Here is a 12,876-nt window from a genome sequence, read left to right on the forward strand (position 1 = left end):
AATATTTAATTAATTACAGCCTATCATTACCAGCATTGTTGCAATTACCAATAGCTTCAAAAGATGCGTTTATCAAAGGATTCTGCCTACAACGATCTGTAATAACATTTACCGTCATTGAACTCCCTGATGATACAACATCTGTTGGACTGTTGCCGCCTCTGAACATAACAATGAGTGGAGGTTTCTTCGAATGACCATTATATATGTAAACTTTGTCTCTAGCTAGATCCAAGCAGAAATTGTGAGAGCGCAAATCTGACTCGCTTGTTGCCAACAACAGATAACACCCACTTGCAGTTCATGAATGAAGACCCCTGCTTGTCAGAAAATCGAGATGGCTCGTCTTCAGAAACATTTGTTTTCCGCATTTCTCTAGAGCTGCACGACAATCAGTTATGTACATATGTACTTATTTACATAGATGTTTCTGACCAACCAAATAATTGTATGCAAATTGCATGCGTTCGCTCCTCTCACAAGATAACGATAACAAAAGCCAACGCGATTCCTACCTAGCCTCGCCCCAGACGCAGTGTGAATTGCAGCCCGGATGCGCTTCCATCACCACTCTACCTGGTTTCGCTTCTGTTGTGCACAATTCTGCAAACACATTGCATAGAACGAGTACATTAGTAGAAAATGACGCACAGCCTGTGCAAGCTGTAGGACGCAGCAAAGTAACAAGTTTCAGGCGTTACATCAGCACCAAGCCGATTCCTTTAATTCAGGAAGTGTCACTTTGTTTTGGTATCTCTACTTGAGTCACTGCCCACATTAGTGGTGTGAAGCAGGAAAGTGAACCACGAGAATCAAGGCGGGTCAAGATTTAATATAAGTAACACAAAGCCATTAAATACGCTCATCATCATAGCATGTATGTGCTCGCTACTTCGATTGAGGTTGCAATCTGTAAGTAGCTATTTTCGTAAACAAAATTTTAGTTTACTCCTGTCTACGAATTTCAAATCCCGTATACGGTACCGCTAACTCCCCGTATGTGGTACTTGCACAACAGATGTCCCGTATGCGATACCCCAAAGGAGGTATGTGGACCGGACTAGCCTCGTCCCCGGAATCTCTCGCGCTAGTCTTGCCCGGTGCCCGTAGGAAAATTTTAGGACGAGAATTGTCATACGGGCACTGGACAAGACTAGCGCGAGAGAATCTGTGGACGAGGTTAGACAGGACAACAACACGTGTTGAACTGATTTTTGGAGTTTTCAAGCGGATCATGGATACATGTAACATTTAGGTACTTAACCCTACAATATAAAATTAACTAATAACCTTAACTAAATTAGACGGCATTGGTCTAAGCAGTATACGATATTTGGGGTAGAGCTTCTAGAGCATGCGCAATCTCGAGAGTAACAAGCACCTTTCGCCGATATCTTTGTACACAAAGTCCACGTTTCCGAGTCTGCTTCTGAACCGTAGAATCTTGCCGTTGACTAGGCTTTGTAAGTAAGTTCATTACTTACCATTTTGTGCATCTTCAGACTTGTGAGAGACTTTGCCTTCGTAGAGACGCGTAGGAAGGCATTTCTTGAGTACGGCTTCTCGAGGGTAAAGCTGGATTTACAATATGCAAACGCTTGAGCGTCGCGTCGCGTGCGTCCAGTCACGTTGTCTTGCGTGGGAGTGGCACGTACGCGTCACACGCGTCGTACCATTCACAATACGATTTCAGCGCGCCGTAGACGTCGCTGCCTGAATTATTGAACTGACCACTCGCGCTTCGATTTTCTACTAGCAGAACTCTACCGGAACCCCCAGCTTGCTCAAAATCACTTTCGAGGCGTTCTCCCATGCACGCAGGTCTTTGTACGTCTTGCAGTTGATCATCGACAAGCAAGGACAGCTCCCTACACAATCTATAGACCACTCAACGTCGAGTACAGCGCCCAAATCAATAATCATTGCCCACGGAAGCCACACGTGCATCTAGAGTTGGCTGTGATTGGTCGAAATGAAGGTGCTACTTCCGACGCGACGTGTACAGCTTCCGATTCGACGCTCAAATAGAACTTGGTTCTATTTGGACGCGTCGCGTCCGTCGAACGTCGCGTCGCGTAGACCATTTACAATTTGAATTTGTACTACGCGACGTGACGCGACGCGACGCTCAAGCGTTTGCATATTGTAAATCCAGCTTAAGACACTGCGGTTCAAGTTCAAGTTGCCTGATTCACACTCTGAACAGATACACGTGGAGTGGAAAGACAGACTACTCATTGTCTAGCGATGGATTAGTTTTATTAGGTAAACCATTCGGGGTAACAGAACATGACGCACTGTCACTGTCTGTGTGGCTGAAGACTAGGACTAATTTTTCCCCAATCTAGCTTTCTTGAACTGTGGAACTGTGAGACTATGTATCTTGTCGAACTAGAGTCAGTAAAAATTCGTCTAGTTTATTCAACTCTTTATGAAAGGCGGTGAGCTCATGAGCTTACATCACTTAATGTACCTTGACCTGATTCTTTGTTTGCTATACAGAGTAATTGTCATGGCTGCTTTCAGTCGAACTCCACACTGTATCAAGCACATTTCTCGACACAAGACCTGTGTAAAACTTCATTTTGTCATTTGGCAGTACGTGTGTTGAGTGAGAAGTCCTTTCCTTGCAACTCGGACTCTGCAGATGGAAGGTCTTGCTCGAGAAATCTAGTCTTGTTTTGAAGTTCTACTATTTCATTTACTTGCTGTTTAATTATCCGACGTAAACCATCAGCTTCAACGCCACAGTGACATTTTCGACAATCAACATCTCACTTTTGAGATCACTACTTTACACATGTCTTGATCAACTGTGGATAAGGTAGAACAACCTCTGCTTTCTGATTTAGACATTCCAGCTATGGAACAGTGCGTATGTTTTGTGTTAGTTCTGGGACTTATAGACTGGCAGTGCTAGAGCGGGGCCCCGTTCCTCGGACACCATCATATTCCGGACGCGAGTTCTCAGTTATCCATTTTTGAACGCAGTCCCTACACATCATAAATGTAGGTATTCAAGTTGTAATTGAGCACACCAAAAGAGAGCATTGTACCTCTTCTCTGCTTAGAATGAGATTGAAAACTGTGCGGAGCCTTGCATACGCCGTTCATCGAACAAACGCATCGTTCACCGGACAGTAGCGTCTAAATTGCACACACGCATCCTTCAGCCTAGTTACTTATATATCGCTAAATCAACAACTATACCTACAAATCGTGTTGCTACCCTGCATGTCAGCCAAGATCTGTATGAGTTGCAGTCAGTCAGACGCCCGTGGTAACGGCCCCAATCGTCGGAAACCCATTTTCTTGCCTTCCTACTGTAGTGTCTATTCCTTATACGACACGTACGCACTGATTCAGACACGGAAGATCTATTCTCACAAAACACTGAACGCAGACTACCCGGACTAACACAGACTTACTAAAGATGTATTGTCTCACAACATGTACGTAGCTAATCTAATTAGTATACTATATCACACTCCTCCTCCTTTAGAATTGTCGATATCGTGCAAATGGTTTCCTGTTTTCCCAGAGGGTATCGTCTCTCTTCTTGTCCTTTGATCTTGTCATTTATGCTTGTTGTTGTCATTGTCTTGGTTCACTGTGGGTAGAGAGATCTCTCCGGTAGGTTCCCACGTGTACTCTGGAAAACTTCTGCCATAACGCTCTCTCAATTGGTCAATATGGACATACCTTGTCCCTCCATCAACACTTACAAGATAGGTTGCAGGACCTAAACGTTGGATAATGACCCCACATAGCCATTTCCCTCTGCTATCTTGTCTTGGATTTGCAACACTGACTGTCATCCCCGGCTCTAGCTGTCAAACCCGGCCAGATGCAGTGTCATATTGTTGACTCTGAGCCTCTCTCAACTCACTGTCAGCTTCAGGACGTAATAGTGGTAGTCTTGTTCTCGGACTTCGCTTCAACATCAATTCGGCTGGTATCTTGCCGGTTGTGCTGTTTGGTGTTGTCCTGTAGTGCAATAAAAAGATTGATACCTGGTGACTCACGGACTTACCAGTTGGCTTTGTTTTTAGAGACTCCTTAAACTCTTGCACCATTCTCTCAACCTGTCCGTTTGCGGCTGGGTAATAAGGAGGAGTTAATTGGTGCTTTATTTCATTCGCTGACATAAAGTTCTTGAATTCGTGTGAAGAAAATTGTGGACCATTGTCCGTCACCACTCGTAGGGGTAGTCCATTGTAACTAACAGTACGTCTCATGGCATCCATCGTTTGTGCTGTGGTTGCAAGAGTACCTACCTCATGTACTTCAGGCCATTTACTGAATGGATCCACCATAAGCAGGTACTGTTTCCCTGCGACTTCACAAAAGTCGGCGTGTACTCTCCCCCATGGCTTCTGAGGATAAATCCAAGGGTGTGGAGGATCAACCTGAGCCGGTTTGTTTCGCAGACTTTGACAAGCTTCACACTGTTTCACTGCTTCCTCGATCTCTTTATCAAGGCTTGGCCACCATACATAGCTGCGGCCAATGATTTCATTCGACTCATTCCCAAGTGTCCTTCGTGTAACTCAGACAGAATCAACGATCTCAACTTGTTTGGAATGAAGACGCGGTTCGCCCATAGTAAGCAACCGTTTTCAATCGAAAGCTCACTCGCTCGTCTCCTGTATTGTTCTATGACTGGTTGGCCATTTGGTCCCCAACCACATTTCGTATATTGATAAACTCTCCTTAGAATCCGATCTCTCTGCGTTTCTTTTGCAATATCTGCTGCAGTGACCGGTAATGCCTCACAGTAATCCACATTAAACGTCTGCTCATTTGGGTCAATGACTTCTACTGGAATGGGTAATCTGGATAGCAAATCAGCTTCCTTATTCTCAACGCCTGGCTTATACTGGATCTCATAATCATATGCACTCAAAATAAGAGCTCAGCGCTGTAAACATGCTGCTGCCAAGGTTGGGACTCCAACATGTGGTCCTAAGATCCGTAGTAATGGACGATGGTCAGTCACTAAAGTGAACTGTCTTCCAACTAAATATTTGTGAAACTGTCTCACCCCAAAGATAAGAGCCAATGCCTCTTTCTCCAACTGTGCATATTTTCATTCTGCTTGAGACAGAGTTCTAGACGCGAAAGCTATCGGTCTTTCTGTTCCATCTGCCATGACATGTGATAGGCAAACTCCAACTCCTGCTGGTGATGCATCGCAGCATAGAATGACAGCTTTCTTTAAGTCGTAGTGTACCAAGAAATCAGACTGCAACAGCTTCTGTTTCGCTTCCAAAAATGCTTTCATCTGTCTTGTTCCCCGAGACCATTGTCTCTGTTTCTGCAACAACTCATACAATGGTTCCAATACTGAACTTAGATTAGGCAGGAACTTCCTATAGTAACTGAGAAGACCCAAAAATGCCTTCAATTCAGTAACACTGGTCGGTGGTGGTGCATCTCGAATTGCCGCCACCTTGCTCTCTGACGATTGGATGCCTCTGCTGCTGATAACATGGCCTAAATATTCAACTTGTGACTTGTTGAATTCACATTTCTCTCGTTTGAGCTTTAGACCCGCTTTGTCCAATTTCTGTAAAACTGCCATGAGTATCTCATCATGATTTGATTCGTTCTCTCCTACGACTAAGATATCATCCACGTAGCATACTGTTCCGACAGCTCCTGCCAAGATCCTATCCATTTCTCTCTGCCAGATGCTGGGTGCTGTGCTGATTCCAAAACGGCATTCGAGTGTAAGCAAACAGTCCCTTACTGGTATTCACGGTCAGATATTCTTGGCTGTCTAGCTCCAATTGCAACTGTTGGTAAGCATGTTTCATATCCAGCCTTGAAAATATAGCTCCTCCTGCTAATGTGGCAAAAAGATTTTCCGGATTAGGCATAGGGTATGGATTGCTCTCTAAATAAGGATTAATTGTCACCTTGTAATCTCCACACAGACGCACAGTCCCATCTGCCTTCCGGACCACTACTATGGGCGCAGCCCACTAACTGCTTTCACAGGTCTCAGTATGCCCTCGTTTTGCAACCGTGACAGCTCACTGTCCACTTTCTCTTGTAAAGCGTACGGTACAGGACGGAGTCTATAGAACTTCGGTTGAGCTCCCTCCTTCAGTGTAATCCTGACTTGACTTCCCTCCGAGGTACCGACTCCTGGACCAAATAGTGCAGGAAACCGCTCAACTAGACTAAGACGTTTCTCTCCCTGGACTTGAAACAATGAGCTCCAATCCATGTGAATCACTTGCAACCAGCTCCTTCCAAGAATAGACGATATTCGGGGGTGCGGAGCTTCTAGAGCATGCGCAACCTCGAGGGTATCACGCACCTTTCGCCGATCTCGCTGTACACAAAGTCCACGTTTCCGGGTCTGCTTCTGGACCGTGGATCATCTTGCCGTTGACTAGGCTTTGTAAGTAAGTTCACTACTTACCATTTCGTGCATCTTGTGAGAGACCTAGGCCGGATTTACAATACGCAAACGCTTGAGCGTCGCGTCCTGTGCGTCGCGTCCTGTGCGTCGCGTCGCGTCACGTCGCGTAGTACAAATTCAAATTGTAAATGGTCGACGCGACGCGACGTTCGACGGACGCGACGCTCGCGACGCCACGCGTCGAAATAGAACCAAGTTCTATTTGAGCGTCGAACCGGAAGCTGTTCACGTCGCGTCGGAAGTAGCACCTTGATCTCGACCAATCACAACCAACTATAAATGCACGTGTGGCTTTCGTGAGCAATGATTATTGATTTCGGCGCTGTACTCGACGTTGAGCGGTCTATAGATTGTGTAGGGAGATGTCCTTGCTTGTGGATGATCAACTGCAAGTTGTACAAAGACCTGCGTGCAAAGGAGAACGCGTAGAAATTGATTTTGAGCAAGTTGGGGGTTCCGGCAGAGTTGTGCTAGTAGAAAATCGAAGAGCGAGTGGTCAGTTCAATAATTCAGGCAGCGACGTCTACGGCGCGCTGAAATCGTATTGTGAATGGTACGACGCGTGTGACGCGATACGTGCCACTCCTACGCAAGACAACGTGACAGGACGCACGCGACGCGACGCTCAAGCGTTCTCATATTGTAAATCCAGCTTTAGTCTGCGTAGAGACGCGTAGGAAGCCATTTCTTGAGTACGGCTTCTCGAGGGTAAGAGACTGCTGTTCAAGCTGAAGACGCCTGATTCACACTCTGAACAGATATACGTAGAGGGGAAAGACAGATTACTCATTGCCTAGCAATGGATTAGTTTTAGAGAGTGAAATCATACCACCTGGGAACCCATTTGGTGTAACCAGACATGTAGGACGTTCCGCCTTTTTTTCTAGGCAGTCTAGCTTGCTTCTGTATATATGTGATTGGCCAAGTCGAAGACGTTACTATGATAACTTGCACTTGATGGGTACTAACGCAGATCAGAGTACAGTACATGTACACTACAGTCTGTTTATTAGCACTAGCTGCCAGTCCCAGCAACAGTTATGTCTAAAGTAACACAACACACACGCACTAGCTATTTCATAGCTGTAATGTCTAAATCAGAAAGCAGAGGCTGTTCTACCTCAATTGTAGGTGCAGTTGATCAAGACGTGTATATATAGTCTAGCTAGTGATCCTAGAGAAGATGTTGATTGTCGAAAATGTCACTGAGGCTGAAGCTGATGGTTTACATCAGATAATTGAACAGCAAGCAAATGAAATAGTGGAACTTGAAAACAAGATTAGAGTTCTCGAGTAAGACCTTGGCAAGTTGCATCAGCTAAGTCTGAGTTGCAAGGAATCGCTCAACATACTGCCAAATGATAAAATCAAGTTTTACACCGGTTTTGTGTTGATAAATGTGCTTGATACAGTGTGGAGTTGAATTGAACCAGCAGGCAAGACTATTACTCTGTATAGCAACCAAAAATCAGACCAAGGTACATCAAGTGATGTAAGCTCATGAGCTCACCGCCTTCCATGAAGGGTTGAATAGGCTAGACGAATCTTTGCTGACTCTAGTTCGATAAGATACATAGTTCCACAGTTCAGGAACGCTAGATGGGGAAAAAGTAGTCCTATTGATATAATTCAGCCACACAGTGCGTCACGTTCGGTTACCCCGAATGGGTTTCCCTACCGCAAAATCTTCACCTGATAAAACTTCCATCGCTAGGCAATGAGTAATCTGTCTTTCTGTTTGGGAGAAAATTCAGCAGTTTCCGCTAATGATCGTTGCTGAGTTTAATAAATGTCAAACAAATTGTGGGCCGTACGATATTTCTTTCCAACTCTCTCTCATGACATTATTACCTGCAGACTGCTGCTGCAAAAGAAAAAACGACTGTCCGACGAAAGGGGCGTTACCTCGACTCAATGAGCGTGCGCTATCTCTCCTAGAGAGTACCAAACGGAGACAGTGATAGTGTTGTTGTGTTAGCTAGTCACTCATAAAACTATCTCAGGTGCGACGTTGCAGAATTGCCGTTGCGTTTTTATGGGGGAGGTCGTGTCGGGTGAATGATGGTGGTGTCCGATGAACGGGGTCGCGGAGAAGGATCACGTTTACCGTCCTAGCATAACCATTTCAAGCCTTCGGAAGTCCCGCGTCTGGAATCACAGTCTTTACTAATCCTTCTTACTGTGGGTTTAACAAAGCTCAGTCTTACTTCGTTTACTTCTTGCACAGCTGTCTTATGATTGATGGTGTCCGGTAATAGTGGCGTCGCTCCAATTGTAAAACAGACTACAGAGTACGTATGCTGTATACGTACTCTGATCCGAGTCAGTGTACTTATCGAGTGCAAGTTATCACAGTAAGAACTTTGACTAGGCCAATCACATCTAAACAGAAGCTGCCCAGAAACAACGCGGAACGCCTACATGTTTGGTTACCTCAAATGGGTTCCCAGGTGGCATGATTTCACTCGCCAAAACTAATCCATCGCTAGGGAACGAGTAGTCTGTGCTTGCATTCCACGTGCATATGTTCAGAGTGTGAATCAGGCGACTTCAGCTTGAACAGCAGTCTGTATCTAAAGTTATCCTAGAGAAGCCGTACTCCAGAAATGCCTTCCTACGCGTCTCTACGCGCCGGCAAAGTCTCTCACAAGATGCACGAAATGGTAAGTAGTGAACTTACTTACAAAGCCTAGTCAACGGCAAGATGATCTACGGTTCAGAAGCAGACCCGGAAACGTGAACTTTATGAGATCGGCGAAAGATGCGTGTTGCCCTCGAGATTGAGCATGCTCTAGAAGCTCCGCCCCAAATCGTCTATTAGGTTGGTATCAACGACATTTTGACGTATTTTAAGCAACTCTTTGCACCATTAACTGCTAAAGAAACTCACAAACCTGCATAAGCAAACTGCAGACTAATTCTACGTCTACATTACTCACAAAAGTGTCCAACATTATGTCGGTCATTGTAGCAACCGATGCACTAGAATCAGAACAGTTTGATCGGAAGTTCAGCGCACAAGTCTTCCTCTTTTTCGCCGTCGGGGGCTAACGGACATCCGTATTGGTCCAACACATTTCTGACCCAATCCATCAGATTCAGCAAGTGTGTAGCTATGACGTACTTTCCGGGCTGACCACATCCTACTCCCCAACTGACTATTCCTACGACAACGTAACTGTCATAGTCTTCCTTATTGCGTTTACAAAAGAGAGGACCTCCTGAATCACCATTGCAAGCGTCGTTGTTGCCAGTACCGTCTCCCACACAAATTGTATAATTTGTGACATCGTCTCGGAATTGTGGCGAAGTGCTGGCTATGCAAGTGTCTTTGTCTGCAATGGGAAGATGAATTTCTTTCATGTTAGTCGATTTGGCGCTTGCATTGTCTCCCAATTCTCTTCTTTCCATGGCTCCCCATCCTGCTACTATACACTGGGTCCCCGGACGGTAGTAGATATTGTCCTGTGGAGTTGGCAAACAAGCTTTTCGTACGTATGGTGAGCACGTGACATTGCAATTCAAAATTAGCAAAGCAACGTTTCGATTGAAATTTCCTACGTTAAATTTTTCATGTATAAACACTCTTTTAATAGTGTATGATTTCTCGCTAAATTCTTTTACAAGACGTTGCGTGTCTCCCACAACGACAACCAATTCCTCTGTATTGCGACCAATGAAACAACTAGCTGCGGTCAAAATCATACATTCGCTAATCACCGCGCCTCCGCAGTGAAAAACGGGATTGCCTCGTTCCAGCCTGTAAATGGCAACCATCCAAGGCCACGCACCTGTTTCCGAAAGACACACGCCATTGTGTTGCTTTCTACATTTGAGAGCAACAGTACTGCCACAAGTTTTGCAAAAGCCTAGAAAGCAAAAGCAAAAATACAAATAATTTGATCAAATCAATTAAAAATTTTCCTGCTTCTGTTGTTATTACGCTAAGCATTTGATATTTGATGCTTTTGATATGCAAATGCATTTTTAGCTGAAACTTATAAAATTAAATTTTGTAATTAATAGCTAATTGATACCATGATGCGATTATTCTCTAATTCAAAATTCTGTTAGTACTATGTAATTTGATTTAGACAAAAATACTGTCTGAGCTTAATCTATTTTAATTATTGGTGGTATATAACTCAATTTTGTAGTATTGTGGGTTTTTTCAATAACATAGAATTGTCATTTTGCAGAAATCTTTTAAATTAGAATCACAATAAGCGAAACAATTTTTTACAAACACAGAAGCAAGAGCAGTTATCAAACCTACGTATCTGTAATAAAGAACATCTTACTTTCACAGGAACCTTCTTGTCTGTCCCAAAACGTGTTGTTCATCTCATCAGTTGTGCAAGTCCGCATGTGTCCACGATACGTCAATCCAGTATTACATGCAAAAGAAGCAGTTCCTCCCTTTCCTAACGACGTCACCTTTACAACTTGTCCATTCTTTGGCGGTCTAGGAAATGAACAAACGGGCAACATGGCTAAACAAATACGTTGTTAGAATCGTATTATTAATTAAACAAAATTATTATTTTTATTGCATACCTTTGCATTCGTGCAGTTTAGTAACAGGTTCCCAGGTAAGATTTCTGGAGCAAATGCGATATGGTATACCATCCAAACCATACCCTCTTGGACAAGTATAATTTACTCTTGACCCGGGTAGAAACATCGAGTTCGAGGTGTTGTTATATTCGTATATTGTCATACCACCAGGCAAAGGAGGCGGCGGCGGCGGTTCACAATGGTCATCTTAAATAGAAATTTTGTCAAATACAATATTTATGTTAATTTTAAAAATATATATAATTTAATATCCATGTTGAAAATTCTTAGGCACATTATGTTGTTGCAAAGTTATGTTGCTAAATTATTAAAATTATTACGTAATTAACTGACATAAATTTTCTATTTTTAAAATCTTAAGCATTCTTAGCTAAAATAACAAATTTACAGGGTACCTAAATTTAATAAAACTAATAAATACATTCATTTGTTTTAGCAATCGCTAGTTTCTTGTAAGAAATTAGCAAACTTTCTTTCTGCATGAAGCGGTTATTTCTAATATTTTCTAATATCTAACATCTTCTAACATCTTTGTGAACCAAAGTATTGTAAATGTTTATATACATTAATCCGAAATTATCATTTTAACACTTAAATTAAAGAGCACTGTATGTGAGTAAATTCAAGTGCTTGTTAAAAAATTAGCGTTTCTTTAATCCAATATTCAGAGCTGAACGACAACAAAGTCAACAAACTGCTATGCAGTTGTTATGGAAAGATTGAAATGATACATTAAGTCATAGTGTGTCAAATCAGATTTTCGCCTTTCTCGATCGTCGAACGTCTGGCCACGTGAGACTACGCCAGATTATGGTCTCAATCGTTCAAGTGAGATCTGTTTTCTTGATAAAGCGAAGGTGCGTGCTCAACCACCTTTGAAAGAAGTTGTTCGCTTGCAAGTCGCCTTTTGCTATTATGTGGTCGCTTTGTGATCTGCTTGGGCTACATTTATCTAGCTAATAGAACATTAAAACTATTTTTAAGAATAATAAGTTGTACAATTGTTAATCTATATGTTGCGGGTGTCCCAATGTATGCATTACAAACATTTCAAAAAATTTCTTAGAATTAATTACCTTCGCATGGCGATACATCTGAAGGTATATTCCACTTGCCATTGCAGTTGCATAACGCTAACAATGAGTTGAGTGAATAAATGTGCTCGGAAGTTCGTAATGAAACGGAAATCTTGTATCCCTTCATGCAAAACAATAGTGCTTCCTTTCCAATAGGTATGTACAGTGATTTATCGTAAACTTCCATATAATGCGGAACTTCACAAAATCTCACAGCTGCAACACAATTCTAATGTTAGCCAAACAGCACAGCACCAAAAATATAACTACATAAACAAAATACCTTTGCATGTTGTGTTAGATGGCGGTGACCACCCTATGTCAGTACACAGCCGTTTTTCTTCTCCGTCTAATTTGAAACCATCACAACACGAGTACTTTGCGGTTTTACCAAAATTTCGGAAATCTACCATTCCATTTATCGGAGGACTTGGACTGGGACAAGTGAAAGCTAAACAGTAAATAATTGAAATATCCATATTGGTATGTAAGCACAAATTTAACAAACTCTACTAAAACATTGTTTTGCAAATTACCTTGAGGAAACGAGGTAACACTTAGTGAGAATCCCTTTCCTTTCTTTACTGAATCCGAAGAAAACATGATAGTAAATCCAAAACTGTTCCTTATTTTTATTTTCTTATCTTTTCCTGTTTTGCTTCCGTAAAACGTGTGTACGCCGCGATTGGATCTAGGACGTACAATTGATTCCTGAATTACTAGTTTGTCTTTTGGTCCTGCGGTGCTTATCGATTTGATCGTAATGTCTGCTGACACTAATAGACCCGA

General features: G+C 42.8%; 2 protein-coding genes across 2 annotated transcripts; both read right to left on the minus strand.

Annotated features, from left to right (window-relative positions):
• Positions 1-221: 221 nt before the first annotated feature.
• Positions 222-5,680, minus strand: LOC134196879 (uncharacterized). The gene is made up of 5 exons (XM_062666098.1): positions 5,171-5,680; positions 4,575-4,879; positions 3,840-4,500; positions 2,474-2,538; positions 222-381 (listed from the first exon to the last, which is right to left on the minus strand). Exons 1-5 carry the CDS (start codon positions 5,678-5,680, stop codon positions 222-224), a joined length of 1,701 nt encoding a protein of 566 aa, XP_062522082.1.
• A 3,602-nt stretch (positions 5,681-9,282) lies between these two features.
• LOC134196881 (transmembrane protease serine 6-like) lies at positions 9,283-12,500 on the minus strand. The gene is made up of 5 exons (XM_062666099.1): positions 12,371-12,500; positions 12,088-12,303; positions 10,991-11,197; positions 10,735-10,926; positions 9,283-10,302 (listed from the first exon to the last, which is right to left on the minus strand). The coding sequence occupies exons 1-5, from the start codon at positions 12,498-12,500 to the stop codon at positions 9,422-9,424; spliced, it is 1,626 nt and encodes a 541-aa protein (XP_062522083.1). The 3' UTR covers positions 9,283-9,421.
• Between the last annotated feature and the right edge of the window lie 376 nt (positions 12,501-12,876).

This window comes from Corticium candelabrum, chromosome 21, assembly GCF_963422355.1.
Source record: "Corticium candelabrum chromosome 21, ooCorCand1.1, whole genome shotgun sequence".
Lineage (NCBI taxonomy): Eukaryota > Metazoa > Porifera > Homoscleromorpha > Homosclerophorida > Plakinidae > Corticium > Corticium candelabrum.

Bases quoted from the DNA above. Each gene is read 5' to 3' on its own strand.
- LOC134196879 (XM_062666098.1), bottom strand. From the start codon at position 5,680: ATGGATAGGATCTTGGCAGGAGCTGTCGGAACAGTATGCTACGTGGAT. The intron at 4,501-4,574 runs GTTGAGATCGTT...CATTGGCCGCAG, and splicing joins CGCGTCTTCATTCCAAACAA to CTATGTATGGTGGCCAAGCC. The intron at 382-2,473 runs GTACATTAAGTG...ATTGTCGTGCAG, and splicing joins AAACAAAGAATCAGGTCAAG to CTCTAGAGAAATGCGGAAAA.
- LOC134196881 (XM_062666099.1), bottom strand. From the start codon at position 12,500: ATGGTAGATTTCCGAAATTTTGGTAAAACCGCAAAGTACTCGTGTTGT. The intron at 12,304-12,370 runs GTATTTTGTTTA...ATTGTGTTGCAG, and splicing joins ATCTAACACAACATGCAAAG to CTGTGAGATTTTGTGAAGTT. The intron at 11,198-12,087 runs GTAATTAATTCT...TTTCTATTTAAG, and splicing joins AGATGTATCGCCATGCGAAG to ATGACCATTGTGAACCGCCG.